General features: G+C 38.4%; 1 protein-coding gene across 6 annotated transcripts in view; it reads left to right on the top strand.

Moving 5' to 3' along the window:
- The window catches only part of LOC121673500 (ubiquitin carboxyl-terminal hydrolase 34), a 91,381-nt gene that overhangs the window by 17,762 nt on the left and 55,002 nt on the right, over window positions 1–18,617 (top strand). For all 6 annotated transcript variants that reach the window (XM_042046839.1, XM_042046843.1, XM_042046841.1 and 3 more), the window contains exons 3-6: window positions 3,184–3,604; window positions 8,769–8,819; window positions 8,982–9,131; window positions 13,347–13,414. In XM_042046839.1, the coding sequence (XP_041902773.1) occupies window positions 3,184–3,604; window positions 8,769–8,819; window positions 8,982–9,131; window positions 13,347–13,414 (690 nt within the window). The remainder of the gene's footprint in view (window positions 1–3,183; window positions 3,605–8,768; window positions 8,820–8,981; window positions 9,132–13,346; window positions 13,415–18,617) is intronic.

Genomic DNA, 18,617 nt, shown 5'->3' with positions numbered 1-18,617 from the left:
TGCATTTTGGGCAAAGCATATTTTGAATGCAGTTGGCATTCTGAAGGCTGTAATAATTGTGTAGAAAAACAAATAGCTATATTGTGGTGACAAACAATGTGCCTTGCTGCTTTAACGTGAAATTTTGTGACCGTCTTCTGCAGAGGCAGGGTAGGCTAAGAAGATTTTAAAAAAAGGTGACTGAATGGAACCATCATGTTAAATTTTCCTCCATGTCCTAATACTCTGAGTCAAGGCGTTGAAGGATTGCAGCCCATAGCTACTAAATTGATAAAGAAAATGCTTTGCACATGGTTGTCTTAAATCAACTACATTATTCCTTTTAATCTAGTATTTAAATTACTGTTTTGGGATGTTTCTTTAAAGTTACGGTATCAGCTATTGTGCTTAAGAATAGTTTATTCTTACTTCTCAGCTACTTCTTTCAGCACAAGGAAGTATATGGATATTACTTTTTAGAAAGAATCTACAGTAAAGATGTTTGGAATTTAGTGTTCAGCAGTAGTTTTAAGACCGAACTGAATCCACTAAGTCATAAGAAATATTGGGGGAAGCATGTAGAGGATAAATTGGAAAACATTATTTGGGTATTTAGAAGATTCCAAAAGAAAAAAAATGGATTTTGGATACCTGTGAAAGTGGAAACATCCTCTTTCTCATTTTGCCCAAAAATTATGAGTTAAGTTCATTTTCTTCTAAAAGCCATGTACTTTTAGACACAGAGAAGGAATTTTTAAATCAAAATAAACAGCAGGCACAGAAACCAGACTCCTGTCATTTTGTGACAGGTCCTAGATCCCAGGTTTGTCAGAGAACAATTGCAACCCAGTTTTCCAGGTCATCATCTGTTCAGAGTTTTGTTCTGTTCTACAGCTTGACAAATCCAACCTGAAGAAAAAAAATAAAGACTGGATAACATTTAGCTCTTTTTTTTCTTCTGGTTTCCTTGTTACCTTCCATATGTAGTGGTTTCATACTGGAGAAGTCTGGAGAGCAGTCCTTATGCTGTTTAAAGGAGAATCTAACAAAGAGGTCACAGGAAGGAGTTTTACTTGACATTTTAATTTCATATCCTGTCTCTACTCTGCCAAATGGGCTTTTGAGAGTTCTGCTTGTTTTGAGTTTGAGGCCTTCCTTAAAAACCACTTTTTACTTTGTTGTCTGCAGTTTAAATCTCTGCTTTCCTTCAGAAGATCATTTGGCAACACGTCCTGAAGAGCACCTTTTTCTTCCATCTGCATGTAGTGTTTCCATTTTAGCTTTCTTCTGGAAATCATTACGTTCGAAGAAGTAGCATGCTCATTTTTTATTGATCTCAATTTTTGGTGGAGCTCTTCTTCCTGTGAGCTCCACATTCCAACAGAGGAAGACTTAGAGGTTTTGCACATACCTCTGTCTTGGAAAAGAATTCTCCAATATGTGAGAAGTCTTCACCAGACTGTTTTCATTGTTATTGAGGATGATTTGTTATACCCGAGGTGGGCAGTAATTTGTAGGCATAAGTGGTGGACCTTTTGAACATAATTTTCCCCCAGGATAAACACTTGAGGATACACTGGGTTTTGCCTGCAGTCCCTTGTTGTCATTTGTTAATATGGAAATACATTTACAAGTAAATGGCAAGAGTGTTTTTCACATGGGTAAGGGCACACTCCATTTATACAATATTAAAGGGATTTTTCTTCCTGCAAAGATGGAACAAAAGGGTTTAGTTGCTTCAGTCACTGTTCTGTGCTGGAATTAGGGAATCCTGAATGTTACGTTTTTGTTTAACCCACTGAAAAAAAAATAAATGTCTGTATTCAGAAAGTATGTGCTTTAAGAGCTGTAGCTCAAGGGCATGTTTGTGTTCCATCAAGAGAGGCAGCACCCTCTACCTGTCACAGCTCTGGGTTCTCTTGATTTTTTCCCTAAAAACTAAAATTTGTTAATCCCAGTTTCTCAGTGAAATGCTTTGGTTGCAGAAAAATTTTTAATTGCTACTTATTGATGATTTCTCGCCCTGTCTTTTGTCTGCTGATTTCTTTTAGAAATGGTACATGTGATTTTTATATTATTTTAATATCTCAGAACTCTGGTTGTGGACTGGAGTCCATTGTTCTTCATCTAACAGAAGGTGGAGAAGATCTCTGCTGCAAGAAAGCTCCCAGTTTATGTAGCAGAATTTGAGTAAGAAAGAGCTGAGTCCATCTCCCAGAGTCTGTTACAAGCACGTAGCCTTTAATTTTGATTTTCTGTAAGGACAATGCAATGATGGCTTTCTTTTCTGTGTTCTCCAGGATTTAAATCCTTTTACAGGAATATCCTCCACCTTTTTTTTTTTTCAGAATGAGGGAAGTGCTTGTTTGTATGGAAGAAGCAGCTGTTCCCAGACAATAGGTTTAGAGTACCTACCTTAGGGGTTTATGCACCCAGAATCTATTTGGCATACATAGTTATCCTTGCCCAGAACTAGAGATGTGTTAGAGTTTTTGAACTTCATGATTTAATTGATTTTTTTAATGATATTGTCAAAGGGTGTAGGGTTTTTCCCTCTTGTTCTTTGCAGTGTGTCAGTAGATAATCAGGGGAATAATCTCTGAGCCTGCCAAGTGAAGAAAGTACTGAAGATACTTGAGCTGCTTTTTCCTAGATGGATAAAGGATATCAATGTACATGGGATCACCATGCAAATGCAGATAAAGGAAGTGAACTTAAATACTCCATTAAAAATAAAATTACTTTGGAGCCCTGTTGATTTGAAAATAACAATAACGAGTTCTTACACAGCTGACAAGAATGTCAGGATGATTTATTGCAGTAAAGAGCAACAGAGAAAGCCAGATGAGGAAACGGAGTCAGAAACATACTGAACAACGTGACTTCTTCAGTAGCACAGTGACCTTGCCCACAGGACTTTTTTTTTCTATATTTTACTTGCTGTAGCAGCTGCTCAATGATAACAGTTACTTGATAGTTTTGGTAAGCATTTGGAAATAATGGGATGTTCTCGAGGAGGAGGGTTCTGTGACTCCCACTTGCTGCTGGGTAGAGTCTGTTTCATTTGGATTTCCTTTATTTTATGATTCTGTCAAATAACTTGTTGTTTAACATGTTTTAATGTGAAGAGTTCTCTTGGTTAAGTACCTGCCTGATTTTAACTGTAGGAATTTTTATTTATGTTTTTCTTCTGTTTTCTTACAGACAATGTTTGTGCTGTTTCAAGGAGTATAAACATCTGGAGATCTTTAACCAAGTAGTTTGTGCGCTTATTAACTTAGTGATTGCCCAAGTCCAAGCTCTGCGGGACCAGCTCTGTAAACATTGCACTATTAATATAGATTCAACATGGCCAGAGCAGAGTAATCATGCTGATGAGCCCCTGAATGTAGAAAGAGAGTCTCACGAAGAAGAAAATGGAGAGCGACAAAAATCTCTAGAGAAAAAGTTTGATTCCGCAAGAACTTGTATCCTGAGCGAGGAGGAGCCCACAAAGAGCACGGATGCTTTTGGCTTATGGAGCACTGATGAGAAGGAGAAGCTGCTGCTGTGTGTGGCAAAAATCTTTCAGATTCAGTTTCCTCTGTACACAGCTTATAAGCATAATACTCATCCCACAATAGAGGTACATGTTCTCCTTGTGTCTATCTGGAATTATTTGGTGAAAGGTTAATTGTTCTCGTTAATGAGCAGATTTTTTTGGTGCTTGTTGCTTTCACACGGGATGGGCACATTCAGCTCTCCTGTTGACTTCAGTAGAACTTTTCAGAGAAACTTTCAAAATGACACATACTCTTCCACTTTCTTTAAAATATGCTGAATTTTTATAGGTAATACATTGATAAGTGTTGGCTGGAACTGTACACTGAATTATTGTACTGTTTAAATAACAGGAAGGCAAAAAGAGGAAGCCTTTCTTCCAGAAGGTAAACCATTAACAGTTTATTAATTTCTTTTCATTGCAATCTGTGGTTCTAGAAGCAAAGCTTCAGAAACTAGACTTTCTGCAAGACCAAACTTGTTAGAACAGCTGGTTAATCAACTGGAATAACTTAGCTTTGCACAGGTTGCTTTGTTCCAGGGTACTGGTTTTTCTCTCTGATATTTGTTATGGCTGCTATTCACATCTTCCCTATTTGCCTCTAAAAAAAAAAAAAGAAAAATTTTCAAAAATCCTGCCATGCTTAAATCACAGTTTCTGAAACGAGTATGATGGTGTCAGCATTTCCTAGTGGAAACATCACGTTTTTGGAAAGGTTGGCTTTTGATCCAACTTGTGGTAGTCTAGTAACAAGTAAACAGTTATTTTACAGTATTTGTATGCAAAGATGTACAGTTCACTGTCTAAGAAAAGCTTCTATCCAACAAACTTCTGAGAATATCAAAGTGGAGAATTAAAGTGCAGCCAACCCACTCTTTTTTATTTTTTATTTAGAGAGTTGTGGGAGCTCACTGGAGCTCTGAGGGGTGAAGTTTACTTTATAAACTTAAGTCCAAAATGAGAAGATGCTGAGTCAGATATAATTATGTAAGTTAGGGTGGTCACAACATCTGATCAGTTCTTACTGAATGAATGCTGCCATATCTGACCATAAATGTAGTTAAAACCCCCTACACAGTGGGTTTTTTAGGTGGGCTGGATTTTGGTTCTTGTCCTACTCCAAACCATATGGGTGTAAGTTAACAGAGGTAGTTTCAAGTGTGTGTGTGTATAGGTATAAAGTGAATTGATTTATCTTCTGCACTCCTGTGGGACATGTACTAAGACTGGCTTCAGAGGAATGTGGAATGAACAATTCCTGGAACAGCTCTTCTGTGGACTATCCCACCTGATTCTTTTAAATTACTATTTCTTCTGGTTTTTTCCTTCTCTTTGAATTTCACTTCCAAACAATCAAAAGAAAATCTCCAAGTGCCTGATGGGATTTCTTTTTCCCTTGGTGTGCAGCCTTGGAGTGATTTAGATCCAGATCTGCTGTAGGTTGCTGTACTGTGATGATGCCCAGCACTCCAGACATACTAATGTGTATATTATATATGTATCATACTGTTACACATCACTTGAATTACCTAATACATTCATTAGCTATCCTAAAAACACAAGTTAAGGGGAAGCTGAGAATGAAAACCACTTTCCTGAGGTACAGGCAGGTAAGGGAAATTTTTTTTCCTTTCTGCTAGACTTGGTGTGTTTGCAGGTCTGGATTACGGAGGTGTGCCAGCCTGCTGTATTTGTGTACCTTTTGGGGCGGGGCGGGGGGGGGGAGGTTTTTAGTTTTGCTTTTCAAAGGTCCCAGCATCAATAATTTTTCTTACAAATTGATATTTTCCGTATTTGGACAGCACTAGGATTCTGTTACTCTAGAGTAGTGTTAGCTATTTAATGTCAAAACTTTCTACTCCCATGAGTGACTCACTAAGGTTTAGAATTTAATTTTGGATTTCAGTCTAGAGCACATCTTAGTTGAATTGAGACAAGTTATTAGTCCCAGTAACAAGAGCACTTCTGATTTTAAATCAGGCTTGCTCTCAGTCCTCAAGAGATGCTAAAATAAAAAGTCCCTGGTTTAAGTGCATTATCTATACTTGTAAGTTAAACAGATTCCTGAACAGCTGGAATCTGCCAAGAATTTGTTGGGAGAAGCTGCTGTAGCTCTCTCCCTTTCCCATTAAGCATTGTGTTTGCCCTGGAAAAAGGGAAATTTGCTGATCCAGAACAGACTCCAGTCTCCACTCTGACTGACTTTAGAAATTCCTTGTTCTAGATTCTTGAGGTGAATTTTCACAATTTCATGGAGTTATCACACCCACTGAGGTTTCACTGTGCCTAGAAATGGCCTCTTAGGCTGCCATTTAAAAATTCCCAATGTGAGGCTTTCCCACGGTAACAATTAGCAGTGTTTCTGTTATCTTTTGCTCTGCAGACACCTCCAAGGGCTTTGTTCTTAATGGTAGCAGACAAGTCTTGAAGTCGGATCCTCTTCTCAGCTGCTTGCCAAAGCCATTTTACACTGGGCTGTCTGGTGGAGAAGAAAAACATTCATGTGGAAGCAGGAGGCTTTCCCTTGTTCAGGACTTCATAAAGTTGGATTAAAATGAACAGTAAAGCAAGATTTGTTGTAGTCAAAAAGGTTTCTACCTGCAGGATCATCCAGCTCTCTCCTTAAATGATACAGGCTAAGAATTGCTTTTGTCCCTTGCAACATCTTTAAAGTGAGAGTGAAGACCATGACAGCCTGATTGGTAGCCAGAAGGCCCATGTACACATCTCTCTTAAAATCTGTCAATATTTTTGGTGCCCAGAGGGGCCTTTGTGTCTATTTTTCCATCCTAAACAAAATTAACTCAAAATACTTTTAAAAATCTGGTTGGTTTTTTGAGAAATGTTCATACTTTTTTTTTTTTTTTTTTTTTTTTAATGGGATATTTTTAAGAACTCTTGCATACAGGGTGGTTTATGGCTGTATGCCCTATCCTTTTCATACTTTGTGCTGCAAGTGAAATACCTGGAATGGACACTTTCAGGAGGGGAAAAAAGAATCTATAAAAGGAGGCTCTTAAAATCCTGTAGAGAAAGAAGCAACAATGTGAAGTGCACTCCTGAACCTGGCACTGTCTCAGAATGAACGATGAATGTGGAGGGAGTTACCCGACCATTTAGCAGATCTTGACAGAGGATGAAATGAAAGTGGGAACAAAATCAGTTGTTGAGGTGTCTGTAGCTGCAATCCCTGACTCTTTGGGGTCTTGTGCTCTCTGCTTCTCCTTTCCAAGTAAATATTTTCTTGGAAGATGTCTGTGCTTTCCACCAAGGTTGTCTCCAGGTCAGACCTCAGCCAGTACATTTTATTATGGGATGTTTGGAAGGAGCCTTAAAGCTCATCTCATTCCAGTCCCCTTCCACTATCCCAGCGTGCTCCAAGCCCTGTCCAGCCTGGCCTTGAACACTTCCAGGGATGGGGCAGCCACAGCTTCTCTGGGGAACCTGTGGCAGGGCCTCACCATCCCCACAGGGAAGAATTTCTTCCTAATCCCAAATCTAGCCCTGCCCACTGGCAGTTTGAAGCCATTTCCCCTTTTCTTTTTGCTGTATGGCTTTGGGCCAACACTATCCCTGCCTGCCTTTCTCCAAAGTCCCTCTGCAGCTTTTCTCCAGGTAAAGGTCTTGGGGAGCTGCTCAAGGTTCTGCTGAAGTGATAGTGGGATTTAATGCCATATTAGATTCTCATGAGGAATTCTCTTATTTCCTCATAAACTCGAGCTTAAGGAACTCTCAGACTGTTCTGTTTCCCATCTGCAAGAACAGAAGTCACATTTCCAGACTCAGTCTCTCAACTGCAGCCTTTTCCAAGCTTTGCAGGACTCATGCAACAGCCCTCTGTGAGTTTGGGATTTCTGCATTCTAAGAACTGCAGTTCACTTGGCAACAAATCTGCTTTTTTCAAGAAAACTAATGAAATTTCTCACACCATTTCTGCAGTTTTCATGAGCAGAGCACTGAACACCTTTTCTTGCTGCTTAAAAACATACCACCTACTGCCTTCAAAGCTGTTTTAAAAATAACTGGTAGAGTATCACGAGTTCAGGCATGACTTAGAGTTCAGCAGAAGAAAAAAAAGAAAATAAATGCTTAGCTATAATATGAGCATATTGAATAATTCAAAATGTTTGTATCACACTTAATCCATCCAAAATTGCTTGCCTCCAGCATCCTCTGGTACAGTTCTAAGAAGCTTACTCCTACACAGCTATTTAAAATATATTCAGGAAATTTCATTTAAAAACTTTACTTTATGTTAAACTTGCATTTGATTTGTGACTATCAGTACTGGGTGTTTGGCATGGAGGGGTGAGAAGAAAAGGAATGTGTCCTTTACCTACAAGTATCCGTGGCAATGTAGAGTTTTACAGCCACATTTTATACCTTCAGTGCCCTTTTGCCCCCAGCAATGTGCATGAAACCCACAATAAGTTACAGCCCTAATAAGGAAGCTTCCCACTCTATACTGCCCAACAAGTGGATGTTGTGGACATTAAAAAGAAAAGCTGTTTTCCCAAACCCTTTCCAGTTTAGTGCTTCCAGAAAATAGATTTCTTGTTGCAGCAAGTAGCCAGCAGAGTGATACGGTGATACAATTCCTTCCCCGTCGTCACTTAGCTCACTCCTGTAAAAATTTGGCATTTATTAAAAATAAATATATACTACATATATATAGTATATATAGTATATGTACTATATATAAAAGTATAGTAGTTGAAATTAAAGATTTTTAATATTTATGGCAATGAATATTTTGACATTTTAACCCTTTAAATCATTATATGTAGGATTGTAGGATGTCCTGGATTTTCGTCTAAATTCAGATGTTTGCATAAATGTCTCATGTTTATTAGAAATTGCATTCTAAAGTCCCTGGGTTGGTTATGTTCTGTATTTCTCAGGCTGGTGTGACAAACTATCCCCTTTACCATATTCCTGTTAAAAAAATTGGTGATCTCAACAGGGGTGGGATTGAAGAATAATCTGTTAATCCAGCCTTTGAGAGCCACTGCTGAAATGTTCTCCTAAGTATATTTGTGTATTCATATATATTAGCAGAGGTAAAAAGTACAGAAAAGTCTGTTTTGCATTGTAAAAGTGGAGCAAAGCTTGAGCTTCTGTCCTCCTCTGAATTAGGAATTTGGTTTTTCTGTTGTTGACTGTGATACCTGGTAAATGGCAGTTGCTTTTTTTTTCTATAAATGTGCTTTTATTGCTTGAATTAATTTTAATTTTTTTCTTTAAACAGGATATTTCTGCTCAAGAAAGCAATATATTAGGGGCGTTCTGTGATATGAATGTAAGTTGTCCACTTTTAAATAGGTGCACATTTCCTAGAAACTTAAAATAACCATATTCATTCCTCTGTATGGATTTGTGTTACACTAATGTAGCTTTTGACTTTCCTGTATGTCTGAATGATCTACTATTGATTCTTCTCCTGTTTTTTGACTGTTTCTAGGATGTAGAAGTACCATTGCACTTGCTTCGTTATGTTTGTCTGTTTTGTGGAAAAAATGGCCTTTCCCTCATGAAGGATTGTTTTGAGTACGGAACCCCCGAGACGCTGCCATTTCTTATAGCACATGCATTTATCACAGTGGTGTCTAATGTGAGTATTCCCTTTAAACTCTGTGACTTGAGCACAAAAAGTGAAAGGAATCTGAAGTCTGGAGGAACTCTGTGGGACCAGGGAGGGATAAAAAGGCTGTAAATTTTCCGTGTTGGGAATGAGGTTTGCTCATCCGTAGAGCATTTCATTGTCCAAACCTTCTGCATCTCCTGGAAGCACACAAGTAGTTTTCCAAGTTCGTACCTAGATAGGAAGATTGTAACAGCCCCAAAAGATACATGCAAGAATGTTGTCAGAGGCCATTTCTGCCCCTGAAATTGTGCCGTGGAAGTGGTTTCAGTTTCTTTAGGGTATTCTAACTTCTCAGCTATTCCCTATGAGGCCCAAAGGATTTATTTTTGCTTCAATTTCATGTGATTTTATACCATTATACACATTTGCAGCATAGAGGTAATCATCTTTTTTCTCCCTTAGTTTTAGAATGCATCTCCTCCATCATTTCTGCATTTTGAAATCTCAGGGATTTTTGTCTGGCAGAATTACGAACTGATTTTAGTGGAGATTTGAAGGAGATTGGTGATAAAAATAAAACCCAGTCCTTGAAGGACATATGAAGACTTGGTGTAATGTGAGGGTAGAAGTTGTGACCTGTCTTGGGGATGGGCAAAAAGGAAACCAGTAGTTTGTTATGCCTTGTACAAAGTGAGTTTGACATCATTTTGACACTGTTTGCAATTTTAAATACTTAAAATCTGATCCTTCCTCCCACACATCTTCCCTTCCTTGTTGCTGTTATCCTCCAACCAGGAGGATGTTCTGAGTAAATACTGGAATGGCTTTGCACAGAGGGAGCCAGTGATTGAAATCAAGCTGGTGTTGAGGATCTGTATCCCACTCTCCTGATCCTTTAGTGTGGTAATTCCTGACTTGTAGGTCAGAGACCAAATGGGCAAGGCCATGGTCTGCTCCATTCTTCTAAAGCTGCCCAGGGGGGCTGGTGCAGTGCCTCCCTATGTTTGATTGTGAGATATGTTCTCAGCCTGTGAGATTATGTTCTCTTCTGGCCCTTTTTGTGTGAGCTGATGAGTTCTTCATCTCCAGCTGCTGTCAGTGCAGTCCTCATCAAACCATCTGCTGAAAGCTGTGTTCTTGTAGCTTATTCTGGTTCAGAAGGAAATTTTGGTTACAAAACGTTTTTTTGCATTTTTGTTTTATTTTTTGTGAGAAGGGGCAAAACTGCTTGAACAATGAGTGGCAGCTCCCTATCACACCAGCATGTTTTTAAACCAGCATTCTGACTTCAAATCCCATTTCCTGAGTATCCCATATCAGTGCAACTGCCTTTTTTCTTTTTCCTTTTTGAAAGTCTTTATTTTTCTCCACATAAATTGTTTATTTTCTTTATTCTTAGTGATGTGCCCTATTCCAAAATACTTCTCAGCCAAGTTTCTCCTTTCAGTTACTTAGCAACTTTGCATTTCTCTTTGGTTCTAGTAGGTAACCCATTAAGCTGGCTTTTGCAGCTGTTTTAGATGAGTTCTATGGTTAAACTTGGCAGATAAAATGAAATTCAACCCAAACCATTACCAAAAGAACTGTTTCTTCAGCCTCTTCCAGCATTGCATCTTTTCCCATTCAGCGAGCACCTTTCTTTTGTACTCTGGCTTTGCTGGCAAATCTGTGTGTGAGCTGGAGGAAGACTGTTTAAAAAAATTATATTTAGATGTTATTTATATGTCAGTTCACTACAGAAAATATAAGAAAATATTCCAGCTGTAATGTGCTTTATTCATCCACTTGCTGCATTTTGATGTCACTCAGTGTACTTGGTAGCACTGCTGCTGCCTTTCAAATGCAACATACTTATTACAGCCAAATGAAGCAGCTAATTTTTTGGACAAAATACATTTTACCTTGCCAATATTTAAAAAAAAAAAAGGTATTTCTCCCCCTCTATAATGATGCATGAACTTAGGATTTTGTTATAATGTTTCTCTTTCTCTTTTGGTTTTTATATCATTTCACTGTATAGTTCATATCAGTTAGATAAATATAAATAATTTAATAAATTTTTCTGATTGTGGACCAATACACCAAACTCCACTAAAACAAAAAGCAGCATTCACAAAACTGAGCAAGGGTTAGTTAATTGGTGGTCTCAGCAAGAACTCTGCTAATCTGACTTGGTTTTATCCCAGAGCATTTGATTTTATGGGATTTAGAGATATTTATTCCAATAAGAACTCTGCAGCGTCAATTGTTAACTTGTTCCCAATGTGTAAAGCCAGACCACAGTGTGTAGTAATCCTTAAATGCATTTTCACAGCTGTAGTAGCTCTTGAGAATGGCAGTTAAGTAGCCATTCTTGTAAAGATTCCTTGAAATATCCATGCTGGAATTTATTTTCAAGTCTGTAAGGTGAAGGAGTTCTTTAGCCACTACCTTCTAGCAATTAATTACCTCTGATAAAGAGCAAATAATAGAAAAAAAAACTCGTTGAAACTTGAGAACAGAACAGATGCAGTGAATACTTTGTCTTAAAAGCAGGTGGAAACAAAAAGTGATGTAATTTCATGTTATTTTTTGTCTTTTTACAGGTGCGAGGTGATGTAATTTTATATATGTTACTTTCTGTCATTTAAACAATTTAGTATGCAAATGTGAGTCCATATTCAAAATCACAGTTTCATTTGTAACATATGAAATGATGCATTAATTGAATTCTGAGGCTGAAGGTTGTGTGTAATACAAGTTTACAGATGCATGATTTCAACTTACGAGTTTGAATTGATACAGAGTGAAATTTCTGTGAACAGTAAAAGCTATAAAAACAAAATGATAACATTTCATACTTTTATTTCACAAAGAAATGTATTTTCTTTGGTGTTTCATACTGTATTCAAAGCAGAGTACATGGTGTTAAAAATCAAATAGTGTAACCACGGTAGTATCTTTGTCATCCTTGCAATTCCATGTCAAAATGTTGTTTAATTCCTGTTTCTAGAACAAGCATCTTCTAGTGACACTTTGTATCTTTGGGATGTTAGCATTTTTTCCTTCTTGAGGCTGCCAGTTGGATCAGAGGCTTATTCCAAATGTGGTCTTTTTTGCAGTGTGAAGATTTGGCTGGTTTGTCTTGCAAAGTAGGTTATATTGTTTCTGTGCAGTGCTTGTTGCCTTGTAAAAAGTGAGCCTGCAAATATTTTTGTCAGAACTGACTCAGAAAGTTCCTTGGCAAATGCTGGAAATGTTGAAAAGAAACTGGTGATAAGTTTGACTGCAGCCTAATAGTTTTCTCTCCCGTCAAAAAGGAATATATACATTTTCTGCATGTGGAATTGAGTCCTTAGGCAGATTTTCTTGCATCAGTTGCAAAGCTGAAATTCTTTTAAGAGCAGAGGTGGGGATGCAGAGGGCCCTGGGTGAGTGACAGGGTTGCTTTTCACAAGGGTTCTGCGTGCACATGATTGAATTTACGTGGGCAGGAGCAACAGCTGCTGCTGTTTCATCTGTGCTCCATCCCTTACCTGGCACGGAGTAACAGGTTTAGCAGGCTCAGAATTCCTGTTTGAAATGCAGATGGCACTTCTGACTTTGCCTGTGGAAGTTGTTTGGTTGGTGCTTTTCCTCACAGCGGTGCTAAGTAGCTGTTTCAAGGGTTTTTTCTCCTCTGCATATATTTTCTTCCTGCATTCAGCTTTGCTAAGGTGGTAAAGGCAGAATGGTAAATACGAGAAATGCAAATAAGGTAGTAAAAAACTGTGCTTAATCACTGCTTGTAAAACATTTTATAGGATATGTAAGCCCTGAGATGGAAAACAACACAAGTCAATGTTACTTGGTTTAGGAGTGGTTTGCAAGGAAGTAAAAGAGTGGAATAATTTTCATGTAGCGTTTTAAGGAAAAAAGAAAAGAAAAACAACCCACAAGGTGGAGTAGCAGTTTTTCCTACTAAAGAAATTACAGAAAATAAAAAAATGAGACACCTGGGCAGTATGATACTATTTATACAAAGTTTGTATTTTCCAGTTGACTAGCAGGAAAGATACAAATCCTCTTTATAAGCCACGAAAGCATTCCTCAGATAACAGTTTGGAAAATTAGAAAAGTAAGGAGTTGAATGGAAACCACCAAGAAAGCCTTTTCTTAAAGGGGGGTTGCATGTGCAAATGTACCGACAGTATTTCAGTTTTTTGCTGATCTCTTTAAATGTCATTAATGAAATTTTTATCTATTTATGTTTTTGCATTATAGATCAGAATATGGCTACACATCCCTGCTGTCATGCAGCACATTATACCCTTTAGGACTTACGTTATCAGGTAAATTTTTATTTTAAGAATTTTTCTTGTGGGGCTTTTTGACGGCACCTATTTCTAATTGCAGCTGATACACTTTTAATTGTACAGGTTGGTGTTCTGACTGTCATTTCAACAAGGAGGGTGAAGGTAATGTTTAGAGTTAGTTTGGGCAGCTCCTTGCATCGGATTTCAGTATCGATCAGATCAATCTTGTTAAGAACATTCTGAGTGTGACATCCAGCCCCATTCTGACATGTTGGGTCAGGTTCAATTGTACCACAGTCTCCCTCAGAGTGATACCTTCATAAAACTGTACATCGAGTTTGCAGTGAGATGCTGTAAGTAGAAGAGCAATCTGCAGTCACCGAGAATTCAGATCCTGAGTTTGAACACAGCTTCACATTCTGATGTTCGGTGTTTCCAGCTGGCAGGAACCGAAGTGCGATCAAAAGTCTACTCACACTTTTATGTAGCTAGATATATCCAGCCCCAAAGATTTCCTTTCTATCAAGCTGTCTATCATGGAAAACACTTTTAAACTGAAGTACTTGTAAGGGTATTTAATTATACAAGCAATTTGTTTTTATTGGGTTTCTCAGGACAATAGAAACATTTCAGTGAGCTGCTGATGAAATTATCTCTGTGTGTATCTGCCTGGAGGTGGAGGGGTGTGGTCACAGCTAATTCCCCTTTCAGTGGCCCAACATTAAATTTTCCTGGTGCAGGCCACTGCTTTTGCATCGGTCCACAGCTCCTCCAGGGTTCTGGGTTTCCTCTAACTGTAATGTCAGAAATGTGCTTACACTGGTCATAGCAAAAACTGGGCCTTCACACATTATTCTGTCTTAACTACACCAGTATAAAATAACACTCAACAAAAATAATTACATTGGCAACAAACAGGTTCCCAGAACAATGAGATTGGGAATTGTTTCATATTTTAAAATGGTCTGGTTTTATATTGACTGTAAAAATTTAAGTACTGGCTTGGCTGTCGATCTATTTTGCTGTACTATGGTTTCTACTAAAATCATACCAGCAGAGAGAAGAGTATTTTGATCTTTTATTAAAACACATCACTCTTGAGTTACAGTCCAGCCAAGTGCACTCCTTTAATGCTGATGTGCTATCTTTGAAATCTTATAAAGGTAATCATTAATCATGAGGCAGTCAAGAGAGAGCAGGCAGAGGATTTTCAAGTGCTTGTCTCCATACATATTCCATTAATGCTTGTTGGTGTTCCTGGGAATTTGGTCACGAGCCTTCCCTGTCTTCTTGCAATGTATGGAAATGAAAAAGGGCATTGAGGCATCAGCAGTTAGAGTTAGGCTGATAATAAGGAACTACTTGAGGGAGACAGAATAACATGTCCTGTAGTTTTTGTTGCTAATCCTTGCTTGTCATCCTGTAATGCTTAAAACATTTTCTATTTCATAACTCCAGTTGTAATTGGGGTCACTGGAATGTATAGAAGATTTTTTTGGGGGAGTTCTCATGTCTTCCTCTTTACCCATTAGAATATTCGCATCTGGTTTGAAATGTGATTTGTCAGCAGCTTCTTGCCATAAATAATGCCCTTGATGTCTGTTTGTAGAATTTACAGTAGGTTTACATCAATCAGGTAACACTGACATGGGATACATCTATGGAAAACCTGGTTTAGAGCAGGATGGGGATGTTCTCCCAGTTTTATTTTTCACAGTTGAATCCTGATGGGATCTGAGGTTTCTCAGTGTTATGAAATCCAGAGCTTTTTTAGTGATGATTCGCTTATGGAGTGGGACTGAAGCTTGGAGGCCATAGAGCAAAAATAACCTCTAGTGCTGTACCTTTATGTGGGACAGAAGTGAACACAGATGCCTTCAGGGAAAGATGACTCTTGATGGATGCAGCTCACCCCATGTGGCTATCAAACTTACAGATCTTGCCTTAGCAGCTTGGGTCTCTGGGTCTCTGTCTGCTTTTACTTCAGGAAAAAGACAAAAAAAAAAAGGGGATACAATGCTGGGCACAGCAGCACAGCACCTTTTAAAGAAATCCTGCAGAGCTTCTGCTGCCCTGCAAACTAAGAGGGCTTGGAGGAGGTTTCAGTCTAGAATGAGCTCCTGGGACTCTGATTTAGTTCCAGTTGCTGCTCCTGTAGGTTCCCTGCAGGAAGTACATTTTGCAGAGCTGACCAGCATGAGCAGCAAGAGAGATCACCTGACCAGCATCTTAGCAGAACTTTTAGTCAGCTGAGGTTACCCTTTATGTTACGGTTATTTCCACAAGGAGTGGATGAAGGAAACAGCAAAGTGTGTGTACTTGTAGAGAGGAGACCACTGCTGGAATTTGCAGAGATCATGGGCACAATCCTGCTGTCATTATTGCTGCTCCTAGAAAAACATGAATAAATGTTACCTTCTGCCTGGCCAGTGGAGCACAGACATTCACATCTTGCCTCTGAGGGGCCTGTGTTTTTAAGCAGTTTGGGAAAGAAATAAAGGATTAAATTGAAAACTACCTAAATTAAAATGTACATCTTTCAGTAAGGAAGCAAAGTGATTCTGACCTCCTCAGAAGGAAGCTCTTACTGATCCTAATACCTTAGAATTCTGCATTTAAAATTGCAAAATTCTCATTAAAAGACACTTGAAAAAGTGACTTGAGAAAGTAAGTCCTGACTTCCTGCAGTTATAAATGAGGGTGAGTTGATGATGTCTCTTTATGAGCAAAGGTGTTGGTTCCATCTGTTTTGTGCCTCAAGATCAGAGATGAGAGATGCTCTCCAGGGTTCCAAATCCTGAATGTCTCAAGGGTGCAGGAGCTCTCACCAGTGGTGTTTTGAAGGCAGTTTTTCAGTGGTGAGACTGTTGACTGAAAGTGAAAATGAAGAGTTCTGTCCTTTAGAAAGTGCAGCAGTAGCACTGACCAGGAGCATATTTTGTTCCACCCCTTTCTGCTCTCATCCCCTTCTCGCTGTCTCCTGCTTGAAGATGGATCTGAGACATTTTTTGCGAAGGATTCCTGTCTCTGCCCCAGTTAAGCAGAAACAGAACGTTCTGTGATGGAGCGCATTGGGAGGAAATTCCAAGTGGCAGTGGCTCCTGTGTGGCTGTGGCATGGGGTGCACACAGCACTGGTATCTGCAGAGGAAGTGGAAACTCCAAACAATTCCTGATCCATGGTGCTTCCCATAGAAAATGCAGCTGAGAGAATTCAAATTACTCTCCTGTTAAAAATATTCATCTTGAGATGGATTTTATGGGAGTACCCAAACTACTCCTTGCTACTACATGTCATGAAAACCTCTTGTAATGAGCCTTGAAGGTTTTAATCACAAAAAATATTTCCATCCTCCAAAAAATCTGAAAATTTAAAGTAAAAAGAATAGATAGGTCAGAAGACAATAACCAGACACTTGAGAAGCACTGACTCATTCTGCTGGATGCCCTTTTGCAGCTGTGGTCCAAAGGAGTCAGATTAAAGGAAAAAAAGATGATTTCACAGCTGAGTAGCTGAAGTCCTGAAGCATAAGATGTGATTGTAAGCGTTACATTAGCATGGAACTGCATGTTTAAAACTGAACTCTCTCTATCCCTGAATACAGCAAAATGAAATAATTTAAGTAGGTTAAAACCGATATTTTAAAAAATTGAATGTAGATTTTATATATGAATTGATTATTTGAAGTATGCCAGGCTGGCAGGACAGGTCCTATAAACGTGGAGTATCCTTTTTGCAGATTTATGAAAAAGGTATGTTTCATTCTGGAAGTCTCATTTAGGTAAAAACTCCAGATTAAGTAGATTACACAGGTCCTGTCGTATCATTCATCTCTTCTTTTAAGACTTAATGCTCATCAGACTCAAAAAGATAAAAATGTAGGAATTAAAAAAGTAATGAAGGACAGAATGGAAGCTATTATTAAGCCATTATATGAGTCAGTCACACATTCACATTTCTATACTGTCTATACAGTTCTGATCCTTCCATCCTGCAGATAATAACAGAACTACCTCGGTGGTAGGAAGTGTGACAAAGAAGGTGGCAATAAAAAATTTACGTTGAGAAGAGGAGAGACAGTCTAGGAGGGTTTTTTTTTTTTGACAGGGCAATTCATATCATGTATGAATGATATGAAGATAATAAGTAGGAAATGGTAATACACAGGTTTTGAAAAACAAGGAATGGAGAATGTGCCACCCAATTGTCAGGTTGCAGATTTAAGAAGTGAAAGGAGTTTGTTTTTCACACCAGCATAATTGTCAAACTGACTGGCACAGGTTAATGAGAAAGCCAAAAGTATAAATAGAAAGAGATAAATGAATTCACAGTAGTAGATAGGTTCATCCATTTTTTTTATACGTGGGGTAAATCTTTAATCCGCTTTTAGAGTGGCTATTTTGGGTTAAATAGACCTTTTGCCTCCACTGTTCTTACATGAGGCAATGCAGCAAATTTACAGGTAGTCAGTGTAGGGAAAGATGTTAATTGCCAAGTGCTCGGTAAAGATTTCCTTTTTGTTAATAATAATAATAATGTTATACCTCTAAAAACATAAAATGTTACTGATGCAGACAGGTTTAGGCCATTGCGTCTTTCCACAATAAAAAATGAGGTGTGGCCTACTCTGCAAGTTTCTGTGGTTTTAATCTTTCTAGTAAAGATATGATCATGTTTGATTTATGACCAGTGTAGTAGTGCCAATAAATTTTCTAGTGTTGGCTGCAGTTACACTTCTAAAGAGAAGTTTGCCATCTTCTGCTTTTTTACTGGTTAGTACAACCCAGTTGTGTCAAATACCTGGGCTGAGTGAGTGGTGGGTGACGAGTGCTCTGTTCTCTGTAGCTTTCGTTAGGGCCTTGGCAAAACAGAAGGTTTTGTTAAAGTACTTCTGTAGCTATGAAAATGCACCTACACCACAGTTTCACTTACTATAACTTGCAGTTTTTTTAACAACACACTCTCAATACTGTAATACAGAAAATATGACACAAGCCTGATTCAGGTTAAAAATGTGGGTAAATGAAAGTAGGTTTAGACTGATAATATTGCAGTAAAAAAAGAAATGTTCTGTTTTATAAACCAGATTCATGTAGTAACTTCACCAAACTTTGTAGTATGAGGAAGATTTCAGGTCCAAGTCCTGTTACAGAAATTGAGTGAAGCCAGCAAAGCGCCCTTGCTTTGTTTATGTGGGTGTGTCCATCCCCCTGCTCAGTGCATGCAAACACTCATCTGT

This window comes from Corvus kubaryi, unplaced genomic scaffold (assembly GCF_017639235.1).
Source record: "Corvus kubaryi isolate FWS band 111438036 unplaced genomic scaffold, C.kubaryi_AGA036_p1.0 65465, whole genome shotgun sequence".
NCBI lineage: Eukaryota > Metazoa > Chordata > Aves > Passeriformes > Corvidae > Corvus > Corvus kubaryi.
The sequence above is the reverse complement of the archived record's forward strand: the minus strand, read 5'-3'. Positions and strand labels throughout refer to the sequence as shown.